We start from the raw sequence: 15,687 nt of genomic DNA on the forward strand, positions 1-15,687 counted from the left end.
TGACATTATTAAGCCATTTATTCAGTTAATTCATATTAAACTTTGACATACAATAAATAAGCGTAGAAGAGAGACATCAGACATCAGCTCATTAGTGAAATGTAGGGCAGATCATTGGGCCATCACTAAACAACCTTTGACATGGTGGCCTCGTTGGAGAGGTCACAGGGAACTAACCGTTAAACATCCCTACCCCGAGGAGGGTTGAGGTCAAAGTTGAACTTGACGATGAACAATTGACAGTCTTAAAGAATGTCCAGCTCCTCTGTAAGGGCTGGGCGGGGAGTAAAATGACACCAAATGCTCTTTCATTTAGGTTGCGACGTAGTTTTTGATTCGTTGTGTCCAGCGCCACCGTGCCCCACCGTTTCTCCCAGCATGCTCCTTTTTACTTAGTGACGGCGTGGATTCCGTGCGCCAGGTATCCCACGTTGCCGGAGGTGACGCCTGCCATGGAGATTCTACCATCCTTGGTCATGTACACTGAAAACTCTTTAGTCAGACGCTCAACCTGGGGGAGACACACAAACACCTGGCGTCAACACAATATATCATACTAGAACTGAATTCCAACTGATGAATATGACCAATAGGAATATAATAATGTTGTCTTATAAGGTTGTAAGGTACAGGTGTGGATATAACGAGTGGGTGTGGTCGTTTGTGTTTGTACCTGTTCAGGCTTGAGGCCTGTGAAGCAGAACATGCCGATTTGGTCGATGACGTGCTGCCAGTTGTGAGTGGAGCCCTCGCTCTTCAGGTTGGCCGCCAGCTGCTCCCTCATCTTGATGATGCGGTTGGCCATGCCGTGGACCTCCTCCAACCTGTGTAGAGAGAGAGGTTAATCAGGGGGGTTGATGAAGAAACAGAATGGAAGTTGTGTGTAGAGACAGGAGACCACTCCAAAGAGAACTCGGACACCTTCCTAGGCAGTCAGCTAGATTATGAAATCACAGCATCAGCGAAATGGGCAAACAATAAATGTTTTGGGGTGCTGTGTGTTTGTGTGTATGTACACTTACCATATTTTATAAAGGTCTGGTGTGTTGAGAATAGTGGCAGCGATTCTGGCTCCATTCATTGGAGGGTTGGAGTAGATTGGCCGGATCAGAATCTTCAGCTGAGACTCCACCCTCTTTGCTTCTTCTGCATCGTTACACACCACAGTGAATCCTCCCACTCGCTCACCTGTCAAAACACACACACACACAGGTAAGATACCACACCGGTGGGAGAATCTTTTAACCATTCTCCTATTTCAATACCATAGTTTGTGAGTGAGATTTTGTCTGTATAATGAGACTGACCATAGAGGCCCATGTTCTTGGCGAAGGACTGAGACAGGACAATGTTGTGGCCCTGCTCGATGAAGTGACGAACAGCCCAGGCATCACGATCAATATCTCCACTGGCAAAGCCCTGGTAGGCCATGTCAAAGAACACCAACAGGTCCCTTTTCTGAAGGAGGAGGAGAGGCAGAACAGGGGAAGAGTTATTACTAGGACCATGTGTGTGTAAATAGTTATCTGGCACAGTAAAAAATGTCAGTCTTTACACAAAACACCAGTAGGCACTGGGCAGAAAAGTTATTCAGCGATAGAGATCCCAATAGTGACAGAGACTTTAGCCAGTTGGGGCCCTTTACAGATAAATCACCATTGAGGTATTTCATTTCTATGGTAAGCACACTCACCTTCACCAGGTCAGAGATCTCCTTCCACTGCGCAGGCTTGGGGTCCACACCGGTGGGGTTATGGGCACAGGCATGCAGCATGATCACACTCTTCTCTGGCATTTTCTGTATCAGAGGGAAGACAGTGTTACCCAACATTCAAATCAGATTCTCATGATGAAAATAGACCACCACACCTTAACCTTATTAAGTCAACATTCAACAATATAAAAACAGATCTCAGAAGACTTGTTAATGGTCCTCCATGTCAGTGTGGAATCATACAACCGCACCTCCCCTTTCTCATCCGTCTCTCACCGAGATGTCGTCGAGCGCCCCGTTGAAGTCGAAGCCGCAGGTGGAGGGGTCGTAGTAGCGGTAGGCTTTCAGCTGCATGCCAGCATCTCTGAAGATGGGTGTGTGGTTCCCCCAGGAGGGCTTGGGCAGGTACACGTCACGGGACGCACTGTGGAAACGAGACTAGAGAAAAAAGAGAATGAGTTAACTGACTGACACCATACACACTCCGCAGCACTACCGGTATGAAGAAATTACTGTTTTATAGAACACAATCATTTGTAATGCACATATATTATAGAGTAGGCAGTCGTTTCAGGCATGTATAGGCTGGTGCACTGCTCGAGGGGGCTATGGGCCAAAACGGAACTGTGGTAGTGCAGCTGCATTCATTATCTTCCTACTGATCTGTTAAGACGCTGGGTCTTTACCAGAAAGTTGGCTCCGATGCGCAGGGAGCCGGTTCCTGAGATGGTCTGGACAGTGATGTTCTGAAGAGAGGAGAGAGATGTTAATAGAATTTCAATCATTCACTTAACACACCTACAGCAAATGTGCTTCCAAACTACCACCCACGCATCCACTCACCCTGCCACTCTTGAGGACCTCGCTGTCAGCCCCCAGGGCTAACTGAGCACAGGACTTGGTGAAGTCCCCCAGACCACCGATGGCCAGATACTCCTTATCCAACTGCTTGGAAGCAATCAGAGCCTCTGCCTAGATGGTAGAGAAATAGTGAGTGTGAGGGGAAGTAGAAAGGTTTTTAATGATGACATTTTCTCGGCATCCACTTCTTGACTGATCCAAAGCCCTACAAAATAGCATAACACACCCAGCTGGGGTTTAGCAGGGCTGCATGAGCTGAGCTCAGAATGACTGTGCAGAAATACTGTAAATGTCTAACACATGGGTCTGCTGGAGCCTGCCCCTCAAACGCACATACATAAAAGTATGCAAACACACATCCACACGGTAATAGAGGTTCCATTAGGGTATACATTATACGAGCTAAGCTCAGGATGACAGTGCAGAAATGCACCAATCAGAAACACACAGGCCTGTAACTCCACAAAAGCCTGTATAGTGAGAATCAGCTCAATAACACATGAAAACCACCTTCATGCTCCTACGTGTTTGTGAACTGATTCGGTTCTTATATAAAAGGGCTAATAGCAGTGTGACAGGATTGGCCTCTCACCAACGCTGAGCTTGGGATTACAAAACAATAAGAGCCGCTGTAGCTACTCACCTTTCCTCTGAGGAGTGAGCCTCAATACAATATGAATGGCAAGGTGAAACTGAGGATAGTTATCTAGTCCGTGTCTATGTGTGTGAATTTCAAACTCTGGGCAGTTACACTGGTTGTCATGGTATTCCTACCTTGCGGACACAATCGAGCACAAAGGGTTTGCCCTGGTCGTCCCTGTAGGCCCCCACCCCCAGGTTCATCTTCTTCGGGCTGGTGTCCCTCTTGAAGGCCTCCGACACCCCCAGGATGGGGTCAGGAGGGCCCATCTGCACTCCACCCCACCATGAGCTGCAACACAGGGGAGGGGGAGAAACAAACAGAATCAGCTTCATTTAACATCATTTTGCACACTTGTGTTCTTATTTGCTTCACAGTGGACACCAATGGATTAGTTTATTTTTCTAATCACTCAGTGTAGGCTAGGCCTATATTTCTCCAAGAAACTGGACTAAAACTCAACTGTAAACAGAACCGTACTACACTCTGCTCTAGAACGGTTGCCCTCACCCAACCAGAGGAGAGTAGCACCACCCACCCACAGTAGACCAACACTCTGGACTATGACCTGGAGAATGCCTGGTCATCCCCCAGTCCCTACACAGCGACAGGCTACACACACACACACATATTACAAAATCACCACTACACACAGCTGAAGTCTGTTGAGGTGAAGGGCCCGGGTTGGATGGCATTAGGGGGAGTGACTAAAAGGGAGGAGATGTGCTGCACTAAATACATGAACATCTCTCTCCATCGCCACTACACTACCAGAATGACAGTTCTAAAGGGCAGGGGGAGAGTGGTAGAAACAAAGGCAACGATTGGTTCTTTGAAATTCAGAACAAGCTCATTCATCATATCTTTGGATCTGGTCATTACAGCCTGGTCTTTCTTTCACACTGACCCCAACAAGCTGATTATTCACCCAATACTTTGCCCTTCCCTTTCAACACACACACACAGTAACGAAGACACAGATTAACAGCTCATGCGAAAGTCCGGCACTGCAAACATATGCTCTCACACACACACACACAATGCAAAAAACTATTCCTTCCCCCTGTATGGAATGCGTCTTATGGGGAGGAAAGAACAGATAATTAGCAGGGGCCCAGTTCAGGAGCTAAATGCATTACACACACACACCCCAAACACATACTGCTTCCACATGACCTTGCCCCTGACCTCTTACACATGCAGGGCCTCTAATCTTACATATTCCTCTCACTGCTGTACTGGGGGTTATAGGCCTGCTGAGGCTGAACTAGAGATAATTCAAAGGGCTGCAAAGTTTAGAACATAGCATGGAAAAGTTGACAACAACACTCCCAACAGAGAATCACATCTGTTTTAGACAGCCTACATTTCTATTGGAACCTTCTGTAACATTGCACTCTCTAAAACGGTTGTGTCTGATGCTACTCACCAGTGTGTACTGGTACAGTAGTCTGTCAAATGTAGTGGTGACCCACTATGACTTGAGCAGTGATCCTCTGCAGCTCATTGAGATTCAGGTTCAACGGTTGTGTTCAAACACCCTGGAACTCACAGCTATACTTAGAGCCGAAGGCTTCGCAAAGGGCAGCAACGCCAAAACTGCAACACGAGACTATAGACAAGAATGATGACATGACACCCACCTCGAGCCTTAGGGAACACACTGAACAGTCACCTGTCATAGAGCCTGTTTACATAGCATTATAGAACCTCTTGAAAATGTGAACGCTTTCCTATGAGCGTCCATTGTCCAATAACAAAAAGATCTCAGGTGACTAAAATGTAACACTCAGCCAGCCAGAAACATTGGGACTGCACATTAAAATCGGATCCTCAATCAGTAACACTGATAACAAATATGAATACTTTTTATCTGATTCTGACAAATCTGTTATCAGAGTAAGAAGAACCTGGGTATATTATCGGCCTACCTACTGGTTCATACTGCTACTACTAACCGTAGCTAACTCCGTTCCGTACATATGTGGGCAACCGCGGCTGCAATGAAAACTAATGGGACTGCAGCGACTGTGTTGGCATCAAAATCCGGGGTGTGAGCTAAATTTCGATTCAGAGTTCATTGACATGGTAATGTATCAGCAGTTTGTGCGAGCTACATACACTCAGAACCTTAGTACATTTTTAACTTGTGAGATGTCGAGCAAACATAAATATGCTTGGTATACGCTTCATAGGCCCAGGGAGTACACTGAGTCCTATTTATGCCAGCGATGACAGCACCAATGCGGGCCATCCAATGTGGAGTCACAGACTTGGATTTAGCCTGCTAAAATAATAAAATGAACTTGAATACAGACCGAAATTATTTTTGCATGAGAATAATGTAACACTGGGCGCACGGTCTTCTAACAAAAACCAACAGTGATGCAGTGTATTTGCAGATGCTTTTCGAACACTGTCTGTTTTCCAGAGATGTGGAGCGGTATCTTATAAGCGAACAGAGTTTGCCCTCCAAGAAAAAAGCGAAAGGACACCGGTTACTGTCGTCACATCTCCGTAGAAACCGGGGCATCTCTTGGCCAATCAGCGACCAGGGGCCTGTACACGATAACCAATGATCACGCTAGAATTTGGGAGCTACGGTATGCGAGGGAGATCAAACAGAAAAAATACGTCGAATCTCAAAGGCTAAATGCCACTGCGACCCTAAAATATAAAAATGCTTGAATAATTTACCTTTCATAGGAAGAACTGAATGATCACTATGATACGATGACAACATACTGATACACAGCCACTGAATACTGAATAATATTTTTACAGAGCCACCAAATAACAGTATCAGTACCCATGGCTGGAAAGTAACCTTGCCAAGTTCGATTGTAAGTGAACTGGTTGAGTCTTGAAGTCTACACGTATGACTTGACTAAAGCCAAAAATATGAACAGGCAGTTTCAGTCACGACAGGTGGCGGATGGATGAATGCGAGTTTCAGTCTGTTAGCTAACTAGCTATCCAAATCAAATGTAATTTAAATATTAGGTAGATAGCTAGCTAAACTACAGTGAGAGAAGTAAGTGCATGACCACTTCTGACTCCCGTTCAGTAAACTTGATGTTAGACCACTTGAGTCAGAGAGGGCATGGCTAGCTAGCTTGCTAACTAAGTGCTGCTAGCTATTAATTCAATGTCAAACTACCAAAGTAGCTACGTGTCAAACATGACAGTGCAGAGATTGCATGTCTGGTATTACCTGTTACGGGTAGACAAAACTCCCAAGGATGGTGAGAAAGTCCCAATACTGGAGATCACTTTGCTGGACTTCAACAGAGCCATGGTTGAGCAGGGGCGCAGAGTGACGGAAAAAGCCAAGAGTGAGGATATGAATGGGAGGGACAATAGGGGCAAGCAAGCGCCCAAGTCTTCTTCTTCTATGGTATTATGGCGGTCCGCAAACAAACGTTAGAGGTGCATGCCGCCGCCAACTGGACGAGGGTGAATAAATTCAATCGCCACGGTAGAAGAGTAGTGTGTTTGAAGTGGAGGGAGTACATGGCTTAGCCTTTCTCTCAAAGAGGCAAAAAATAGATTTTGGTTTGAAAAAGTTGAATATTTTAAGAAGGAGTCGCAGAAGATCGGTTTGAATCTGTTCAAGCGAGCAATAACAAGGGAAGAGGGTGTCGAGGAAGATTGGTGTCAAGTTCAAACAGAGTGAGCCAGACACCAGTTTGATCTCTGGAGGTGAAATGGTAGGGGTAGAAGGTCTTGTGAGGAGCTCGGAGCCTGAGCTTTGCATTGATGGACATAGTGGGATATTTGATGGACTGGGAGTGGGATTTTTGAAGAGGGTGGAACCAGGCCTTTTGGCTGATTCATGGGTTTAAGGTTGGGTGGAAAAGATGGTGGTTGCTGATGAGTCGGTAAAGGTAACCCGAAGTTGACTTTTTATGTTTTTTTGTGTTTCTTCAGATCAGAGGGAGCAGGCACTCCGTGCGAGCCAACTTGGGTAAATATCTGTTTCTTGCTTTGCTCTTAGGAACAGGGCACCATTGAAAGGAGTGATTTCTGGGGTAGCGTTAAGTGTGGAGGTGGAGCAATTGAAGTTGAAGATTCCTGGTGTTTGTGACGCCCGCCGTTTGGTGTGACAAAGACCCGGTGGTAAGCGTGGTGAAACAGAGGAGTCACTGTCAACCTTTTGAGTCAGAGTCTTTACGCAAAAAGGTCAGGATATAACAGTTATCTTGTTAGAGCGTTTGTGCAGAAACCACTGCACTGTTTCAGGTGCACCGTTTACGGTCATGTTGCAGTGTGTAGAAGTGTGTAGAAGGGAGAGTCCAAGATGTGGGAAGTGTGCAGGAGGGCATGGGATAGAGGACTGTGTCGTTTCGGTAGATAAAGTTGTGTGTGTCAACTGTAGGGGTGCTGGGGATCAGAAGTGTCCAGTTCAAGAGAGGCAGGTTGAGGTGGCTAGAGTCAGAGTAGTGCAGAAGGTGTCTTATGATGAGGCAGTGAAGAAAATAGAGGAGGATGGGTCAAGACTGAGGGATTCTGAAAGGATCCCTGTGAATTGTAGATCTGTGCCAGCACAGAGGAATAGACCAGTGAGTGATACAGTGAGTGACCCGTAGCACTGACGTCTGTAGCCATGAAGTGCTTTGAAAGGCTGGTCATGGCTCACATCAACACCAGACCCACTCCAATTTCCATACCGCTCCAACAGATCCACAGATGATGCAATCTCTATTGCACTCCACACTGCCCTTTCCCACCTGGACAAGAGGAACACCTACGTGAGAATGCTATTCATTGACTACAGCTCAGCGTTCAACACCAAAGTACCCTCAAAGCTCATCACTAAGCTAAGGATCCTGGGACTAAACACCTCCCTCTGCAAATGGATCCTGGACTTCCTGACGGGCCGCCCCCAGGTGGTAAGGGTAGGTAACAACACATCTGCCACGCTGATCCTCAACACGGGGGCCCCTCAGGGGTGCGTGCTCAGTCCCCTCCTGTACTCCCTGTTCACCCATGACTGCATGGCCAGGCACAACTCCAACAGCATCATTCAGTTTGCCGACGACACAACAGTGGTAGGCCTGATCACCGACAACGATGAGACAGCCTATAGGGAGGAGGTCAGAGACCTGGCCGTGTGTTGCCAGGATAACAACCTCTCCCTCAACGTGACCAAGACAAAGGAGATGATTGTGGTCTACAGGAAAAAAAAGAGGACTGAGCACGCCCCCATTCTCATCGACGGGGCTGTAGTGGAACAGGTTGAGAGCTTCATGTTCACCAACAAACTATCATGGTCCAAACACACCAAGACAGTCGTGAAGAGGGCACGACAAAGCCTATTCCCCCTCAGGAGCCTGAAAAGATTTGGCATGGGTCCTCAGATCCTCAAAAAGTCCTACAGCTGCACCATCGAGAGCATCCTGACTGGTTGCATCACCGCCTGGTATGGCAACTGCTCGGCCTCCGACCGCAAGGCACTACAGAGGGTAGTGCGTACGGCCCAGTACATCACTGGGGCCAAGCTTCCTGCCATCCAGGACCTCTATACCAGGCGGTGTCAGAGGAAGGCCCTCAAAATTGTCAAAGACTCCAGCCACCCTAGTCATAGACTCTTCTCTCTGCTACCACACGGCAAGCGGTACCGGAGCACCAAGTCTAGGTCCAAAAGGCTTCTCAACAGCTTCTACCCCCAAGCCATGAGACTCCTGAACAGCTAATCATGGCTACCCAGACTATTTGCACCCCCACCCCATCTTTTTACACTGCTGCTACTCTGTTAATTATTTATGCATAGTCACTTGAACTTTACCCACATGTACATGTTACCTCAACTAGCCGGTGCCCCCGCACATTGACTCTGCACCGGTACCCCCCTGTATATAGCCTCCCTACTGTTATTTTATTTTACTTATGCTCTTTTTTTCTCAACACTTTTTTGTTGTTGTTGTTTTATTTTACCTTTTTATCAAGAAATAAATGCATTGTTTGTTAAGGGTTGTAAGTAAGCATTTCACGGTAATGTCTACACCTGTTGTATTCGGCGCATGTGGCAAATAAAAAATTTGATTTGATTTGGAAAGTATTCAGACCCCTTGACTTTTTCCACATTTTGTCACCTTACAGACTTATTCTAAAATGGATTACATAGTTTTTTTCCCCTCATCAATCTACAATACCCCATAATGACGAAGCAAAAACAAGTTTATAAATAAATTATAAATAAAAACTGAAATATTACATTTACATAAGTATTCAGACCCTTTACTCAGAACCTTGTTGAAGCACCATTGGCAGCAATTACAGCCTAGAGTCTTCTTGGGTATGACGCTACAAGCTTGGCACACCTGTATTTGGGGAGTTTCTCCCATTATTCTCTGCAGATCCTCTCAAGCTCTGTCAGGTTGGATGGGGAGCATAGCTGCACAGCTATTTTCAGGTCTTTCCAGAGATGTTAGATCGGGTTCAAGTCCGGGCCCTGGCTGGGCCACTCAAGGACATTCACAGAGACTTGTCCCGAAGCCACTCCTGCATTGTCTGGGCTGTGTGCTTAGGGTCGTTGTCCTGTTGGAAGGTGAACCTTAGCCCAAGTCTGAGGTCCTGAGCGCTCTGGAGCAGGATTTCATCAAGGATCTCTCTGTACTCTGCTTTGTTCATCTTTCCCTCGATCCTGACTAGTCTCTCAGTCCCTGCCGCTGAAAAACATCCCCACAGCATGATGCTGCCACCACCATGCTTCACTGTAGGGATGATGCCAGGTTTCCTCCAGACGTTATGCTTGGCATTCAGGCCAAAGAGTTCAATCTTGGTTTCATCATACCAGAGAATCTTGTTTCTAATGGCCTGAGAGTCCTTTAGGTGCCTTTTGGCAAACTCCAAGCAGGGTGTCATGTGCCTTTTACTGAGGAGTGGCTTCCGTCTGGCCACTCTACCATAAAGGCCTGATTGGTGGAGTGCTGCAGAAATGGTTGTCCTTCTGGAAGGTTCTCCCATATCCGCAGAGGAACTCTGGAGCGCTGTTAGACTGACCATCGAGTTCTTGGTCACCTCCCTGACCAAGGCCCATCTACCCCGATTGCTCAGTTTGGCCGGGAGTCTGGGTGGTTCCAAACTTCTTTCATTTAAGAATGATGGAGGCCACTGTGTTCTTGGGGACCTTCAATGCTGAAGACATTTTTTGCTACCCTTCCCCAGATCTGTGCCTCAACACAATCCTGTCTCGGAGCTCTACGGACAATTCCTTCAACCTCATGGCTTGGTTTTTGTCTGACATGCACTGTCAACTGTGGAACCTTACATAGACAGGTGTGTGCCTTTCCAAATCATGTCCAATCAATTTGATTTACCACAGGTGGACTCCAATCAAGTTGTAAAAACATCTCAAGGATGATCAATGGAAACAGGATGCACCTGAGCTCAATCGAGTCTCATAGCAAAGGGTCTGAATACTTTTGTTTTTTATTTTCAATTAATTTCATCAATTTTAGAATAAGGCTGTAACGTAACAAAATGTGGAAAAAGGGAAGGGGTCTGAATACTTTCCGAATGCTGTATATGCTTCAGTAAGGTTGGCTTCTAAGCGTTCATAGCAATGTTATCAACTGTACTGCAGAAATGGTACGTAAATCACAGAAAGTAGATGTTGTGATGGCAGCTGCAGAGAAGTACTTGGGGGTACGAGATTTTACTTCAGAAGAGTTATAGCGTGTGTTGGGTGGTAGTGTCCCCTCCTCTCAGGCCATTGGCCTTGGGTAGGATCAGATAGGGTTAAAGTAGTGGAATAAGGGGATGGGTTTTAATGGGTATAGGGTTAGTTGGTAGGGTAATTAAAATATATGCATCTTTTTATTTTCTTAATTTTTTATTTTTCCCGGTTCCCCTTTCCCACTTTGTATCACAAAGTGTAATGGATCTATACTATAGTTCAGTTTGGGGCGGTAATGCAACATATTGGATGCCAACCGCCGTTAAACCTCACCGAAGAAGAATTCACAAAAGAAAAGTAAATTCCATTACGGGAAGGGAAAAAATAACATGAATCCACAAAAACTACAGACAATATAATTATCAACAAAAATCTTCCTATCCAGTCAATTGCAGGCTCTGGGGCCTGAGAGGCTGGGACCGCTCGAGACAGTAGGCGTACTCCATGTAGCTCTTCAGATGTGAAATATTTTAATCCCAGATATCGTTCAGCTGAAGAAACAATAATGTAGATCTTTCTTGACTTCTTTTCAACTTGAGAAGTGCCGTTTATCACCATTGTTATAAAAGAGACAAAATCCACCTTCTTTACATTAATAATTTCTGGATCCTGTTGGATTTCAGGCTGCAGTGTAGGCCTACATGTATTCACTACCATGGGAAAGCGCTCATGTCAAATGAGATCTCGTGCTTTGAGTGTGTGCAGTAATGTATATCACCACGTGGGGGTGCAATTGTTCTACAATTGTTGACAAACAGTTGCTCGCACAGCCCTGCAGGGTCTGTGCAATCCGGGATCCTTGGGACATCCCTACCCTAAACCCTAACCTTAACCCCTATCCCTACCCTAACCTTAACCCCTATCCTTACCCTAACCTTAACCCCTATCCTAAACCCTAACCTTAACCCCTATCCTAAACCCTAACCTTAACCCCTATCCTTACCCTAACCTTAACCCCTATCCTTACCCTAACCTTAACCCCTATCCTTATCCTAACCTTAACCTCTATCCTTACCCTAACCTTAACCCCTATCCTAAACCCTAACCTTAACCCCTATCCTTACCCTAACCTTAACCCCTATCCTTACCCTAACCTTAACCCCTATCCTTACCCTAACCATTTTGACATTTTCAACTTCAGTGGGGTAGGAACATCCAAAGGATCTCGGTAGCACGGCCGTTCCTGCGGTGTATTTCATCTGCGCATTTGCTATCTCGAAAAGCGCAGACTCCCTCTTTGGCGTAAGTGAGAGAGAGAACACTAAACCACAGAGAGAGTTTTCAAATGTATATTCTCTTTGGCTAGAGTAGACTAAACATATTGGCTAAACCTCCAGAGTATGAGAGTATGCCTAACTGGAGCAGCCCTCACAGGGAGTAACCTCTGATCCATTCACTGTCCGATGTAAATGTCATTCATGCCATTGCTTCTTAGTAGATAGACTCTAGCCTATTTACTCAGTGTGTCTTCTGTAAGTCTCTGTGTACACAGTGACGGTTTCTGCATTTATTTTCTGCATGTTCTGATTCTACTTTCATCCTATTCCCCAAGGACCAGCTGAGGAACCTCCACAGACAGAACTTGGAAGTCCATGAAACATCCTCCTGCTGGCATATGACAACAGCTTCCACTGGCACAAGAATAGAGTGGTGTGTGTGTGTGTGTGTGTACATGCATGTGGTCATGTGTACGTGCATGATTCATATTTAGGCACATTTGTACTATCCTGTTTACATTACATACGTCTCGGCTCAGACATGAGACGTATGTGTCAGGGACTCCAGACAATCACGGATTATAAAGGGAAAACCAGCCACATCGCCGACGCCTTGCTCCCAGACAAGCTAAACACCTTCTTCGCCCACTTCGAGGAAAACACAGTGCACGCCAACGCGGGTAACTGCCGCTCACAAGGACTGTGAGCTCTTTTTCTCCGTGGCCGAGGTGAGTAAGACATTAAAGCGTGTTAACCCTCATAAGGCTGCCGGCCCAGACGGCATCCCTAGCCGCGTCTTCAGAGCATGTGCAGACCAGCTGGCTGGAGTGTTTACGGACATATTCAATCTCTCCCTATACCAGTCTTTGTTCCCACTTGCTTCAATATGTCCACCATTGTTTCTGTGCCCAGGAAAGCAAAGGTAACTGAACTAAATGACTATCACCCCGTAGCATTCACTTCTGTCATCATGAAGTGCTTTGAGAGGCTAGTTAAGGATCATATCACCTCCACTTTACCCGACACCCTAGACCCACTACAATTTGCATACCGTCCCAACAGATCCACGGATGACGCAATCGCCATCACACTGCACACTGCCTTATCCCATCTGGACAAGAGGAATACCTATGTGAGAATGCTGGTCATTGACTACAGCTCAGCCTTCAACACCATAGTACCCTCCAAGCTCATCACTAAGCTGGGCCTGGGTCTGAACCCCGCCCTGTGCAGCTGTGTCCTGAACTTCCTGATGGGCCCACCCCAGGTGGTGAAGGTGCGCAACAACACCTCCACTGATCCTCAACACAGGGGCCCCACAACGGTGGGTGCTCAGCCCCCTCCTGTACTCCCTGTTCACCCAGGAGGCTGAAGAAATTTGGATTGGCCCCTAAGACACTCACAAACTTCTACAGATGCACCATTGAGAGCATACTGACGGGCTGTATCACCACCTGGTACGGCAACTGCACTGTCCGCAACCCCAGGGCTCTCCAGAGGGTGGTGTGGTCAGCCCAATGCATGGTGGTGTCACAGGAAGGCCAAGAAGGTCATCAAGGATCTCAGCAACCCAAGCAACTGCCTGTTCACCCCGCTACCATCTAGAAGGTGGAGAAAGTACAGGTACGTCAAAGCTGGGACCGAGAGACAGAAAAACAGCTTCTATATCCAGGCCATCAGACTGTTAAATAGTAACCACTAGCCGGCCTCTGCCCAGTACCCTGCCTTGAACTTTAGTCACTGTTACTAGCCGGCTACCACCGGGTACTCAACCCTGCACCTTACAGACTGCTGCCCTATGTACATAGACATGGAACACTGGTCACTTTAATAATGTTTACATACTGTTTTGCCCACTTCATATGTACAGTACATATTGTATTCTAGTCAAGCCTCATCCTATATAACTACTGCTGTACACACCTTTTCTATTCATATACTGTCCAAAATGTATACTGTATACACACCATCATATACATATATATTTATATTACGGACTCTGGCATTGCTCGTTCTAATATTATTATTATATGTTTCTTAATTCCTTTATTTATTTTTTATTTGCGTGTATTGTTAGGTATTACTGTACTGTTGGAGCTAGGAACATAAGCAATACAATACACCCCCCAAAAACATCTGCAAAATATTTATACACAACCAGTACAATTTGATTTGATTTGATTTAAGCTAATTTTTGCGTACTGTATTTATGCATGTAACATCAAAGACTTAGAAGCATGTTGTGGCTGTGTATATTTGCTCTGGGATGAAAGACACAGTAGTTACAGGAATGGAGGTCTGCTGTAGCAGTTCCTCAGGGGGGTGTAAAGAGAAGGAGAGATGAAGATGGAGAGATTGTGTATGTCACTGTCTCTCCCTCTATCTGTGTCTTCATTCCTCTCTCTCTCTCTCTCTCACACAGTGCAGAATGAACTCTAGAGCTCTATAATAGAATGTGACACTCACTTATGGGGAGTTAAACATGTATTTTATACTTAAAACATCTTTGAACTCCGTTGTTGATGACTGAGTAAACACCAATGCAAAGCCAATTGATTGCAGGGAATGCAGCTGTCAAAAAGGGGAAAGGGAATGATAACAGATAACGTTTTGTCTATTAGGATCCCGAGCCAACACACACACACACACACACACACACACACACACACACACACACACACACACACACACACACACACACACAGACAACAGACAGACAGACAGACAGACAGACAGACAGACAGACAGACAGACAGACAGACAGACAGACAGACAGACAGACAGACAGACAGACAGACAGACAGACAGACAGACAGACAGTTCCCCATAGTTCCTCCACACCCACAGGTTAAGTGTTTCCCAGGAAGAGACTCAGACCAGTTTAATTGCACTGTAATAAGTTGCTGTGGAAATATGTTTCCGCGGAAATAAGAAGTTGTGGCATCGCAATTAACGCTCAAAGGACAGCCATATGCCATATTACTACTACTGGTACTGACAGTAGTGAAAAAGTATGCATCCGTCTGTGTGTTTGTGTGTGTACGTGTTAGTATCTTTGTCTCTCTTAGTCTCACTAATTTTCGGAAATTATGGCGCTTAATTTCTCTGCCGAATAAATGGATTAGAGACAGAAACAATGGAGAGGAAATCCAACAAGTGTTTTTTCTTTTGCCACCATTTCAGAAATCAGGGATTAGTGGCGCATTGGGACTGTGCTGAGCAGGAGAGGCCGGTGTTCCAAAATCCATCAGGGATTTGCCTGCATCTGTTCCCTTCTCTGCTCTGGCCATGTCCATGACTCACCGAGAAAATTCCTGAAAAGCTTTACGACTGTTTGCCTTATCCAGTCACCGCAGAGCTGTCCAACAACACTTAGTGGTGTGTGTGTGTGTGTGTGTGTGCATGCATGCGTGGCTGTGTCTGTATCTGTACTGGACCAAAAACTCAGTATCAAAGACAGCAGACTTTATAAGCCCAAACTCATTTCTAAATAGACCCCAAAACTTTTCTACTTCATGTGCCTATAACTCTTAAATGTGTTTGTGCGCCGAGGCTGCAACCTTGCCTCATCCTC

At 45.9% G+C, this 15,687-nt stretch overlaps 1 protein-coding gene across 1 annotated transcript; it reads right to left on the reverse strand.

The window, feature by feature from the left end:
- On the reverse strand, positions 1–6,573 carry got2b (glutamic-oxaloacetic transaminase 2b, mitochondrial). The gene is made up of 10 exons (XM_045207929.1): positions 6,430–6,573; positions 3,350–3,506; positions 2,558–2,686; positions 2,401–2,460; positions 1,991–2,152; positions 1,694–1,798; positions 1,308–1,458; positions 1,023–1,188; positions 674–824; positions 1–511 (listed from the first exon to the last, which is right to left on the reverse strand). Exons 1-10 carry the CDS (start codon positions 6,510–6,512, stop codon positions 389–391), a joined length of 1,287 nt encoding a protein of 428 aa, XP_045063864.1. The 5' UTR covers positions 6,513–6,573; the 3' UTR covers positions 1–388.
- Positions 6,574–15,687: the final 9,114 nt, after the last annotated feature.

This window comes from Coregonus clupeaformis, chromosome 26, assembly GCF_020615455.1.
Source record: "Coregonus clupeaformis isolate EN_2021a chromosome 26, ASM2061545v1, whole genome shotgun sequence".
NCBI lineage: Eukaryota > Metazoa > Chordata > Actinopteri > Salmoniformes > Salmonidae > Coregonus > Coregonus clupeaformis.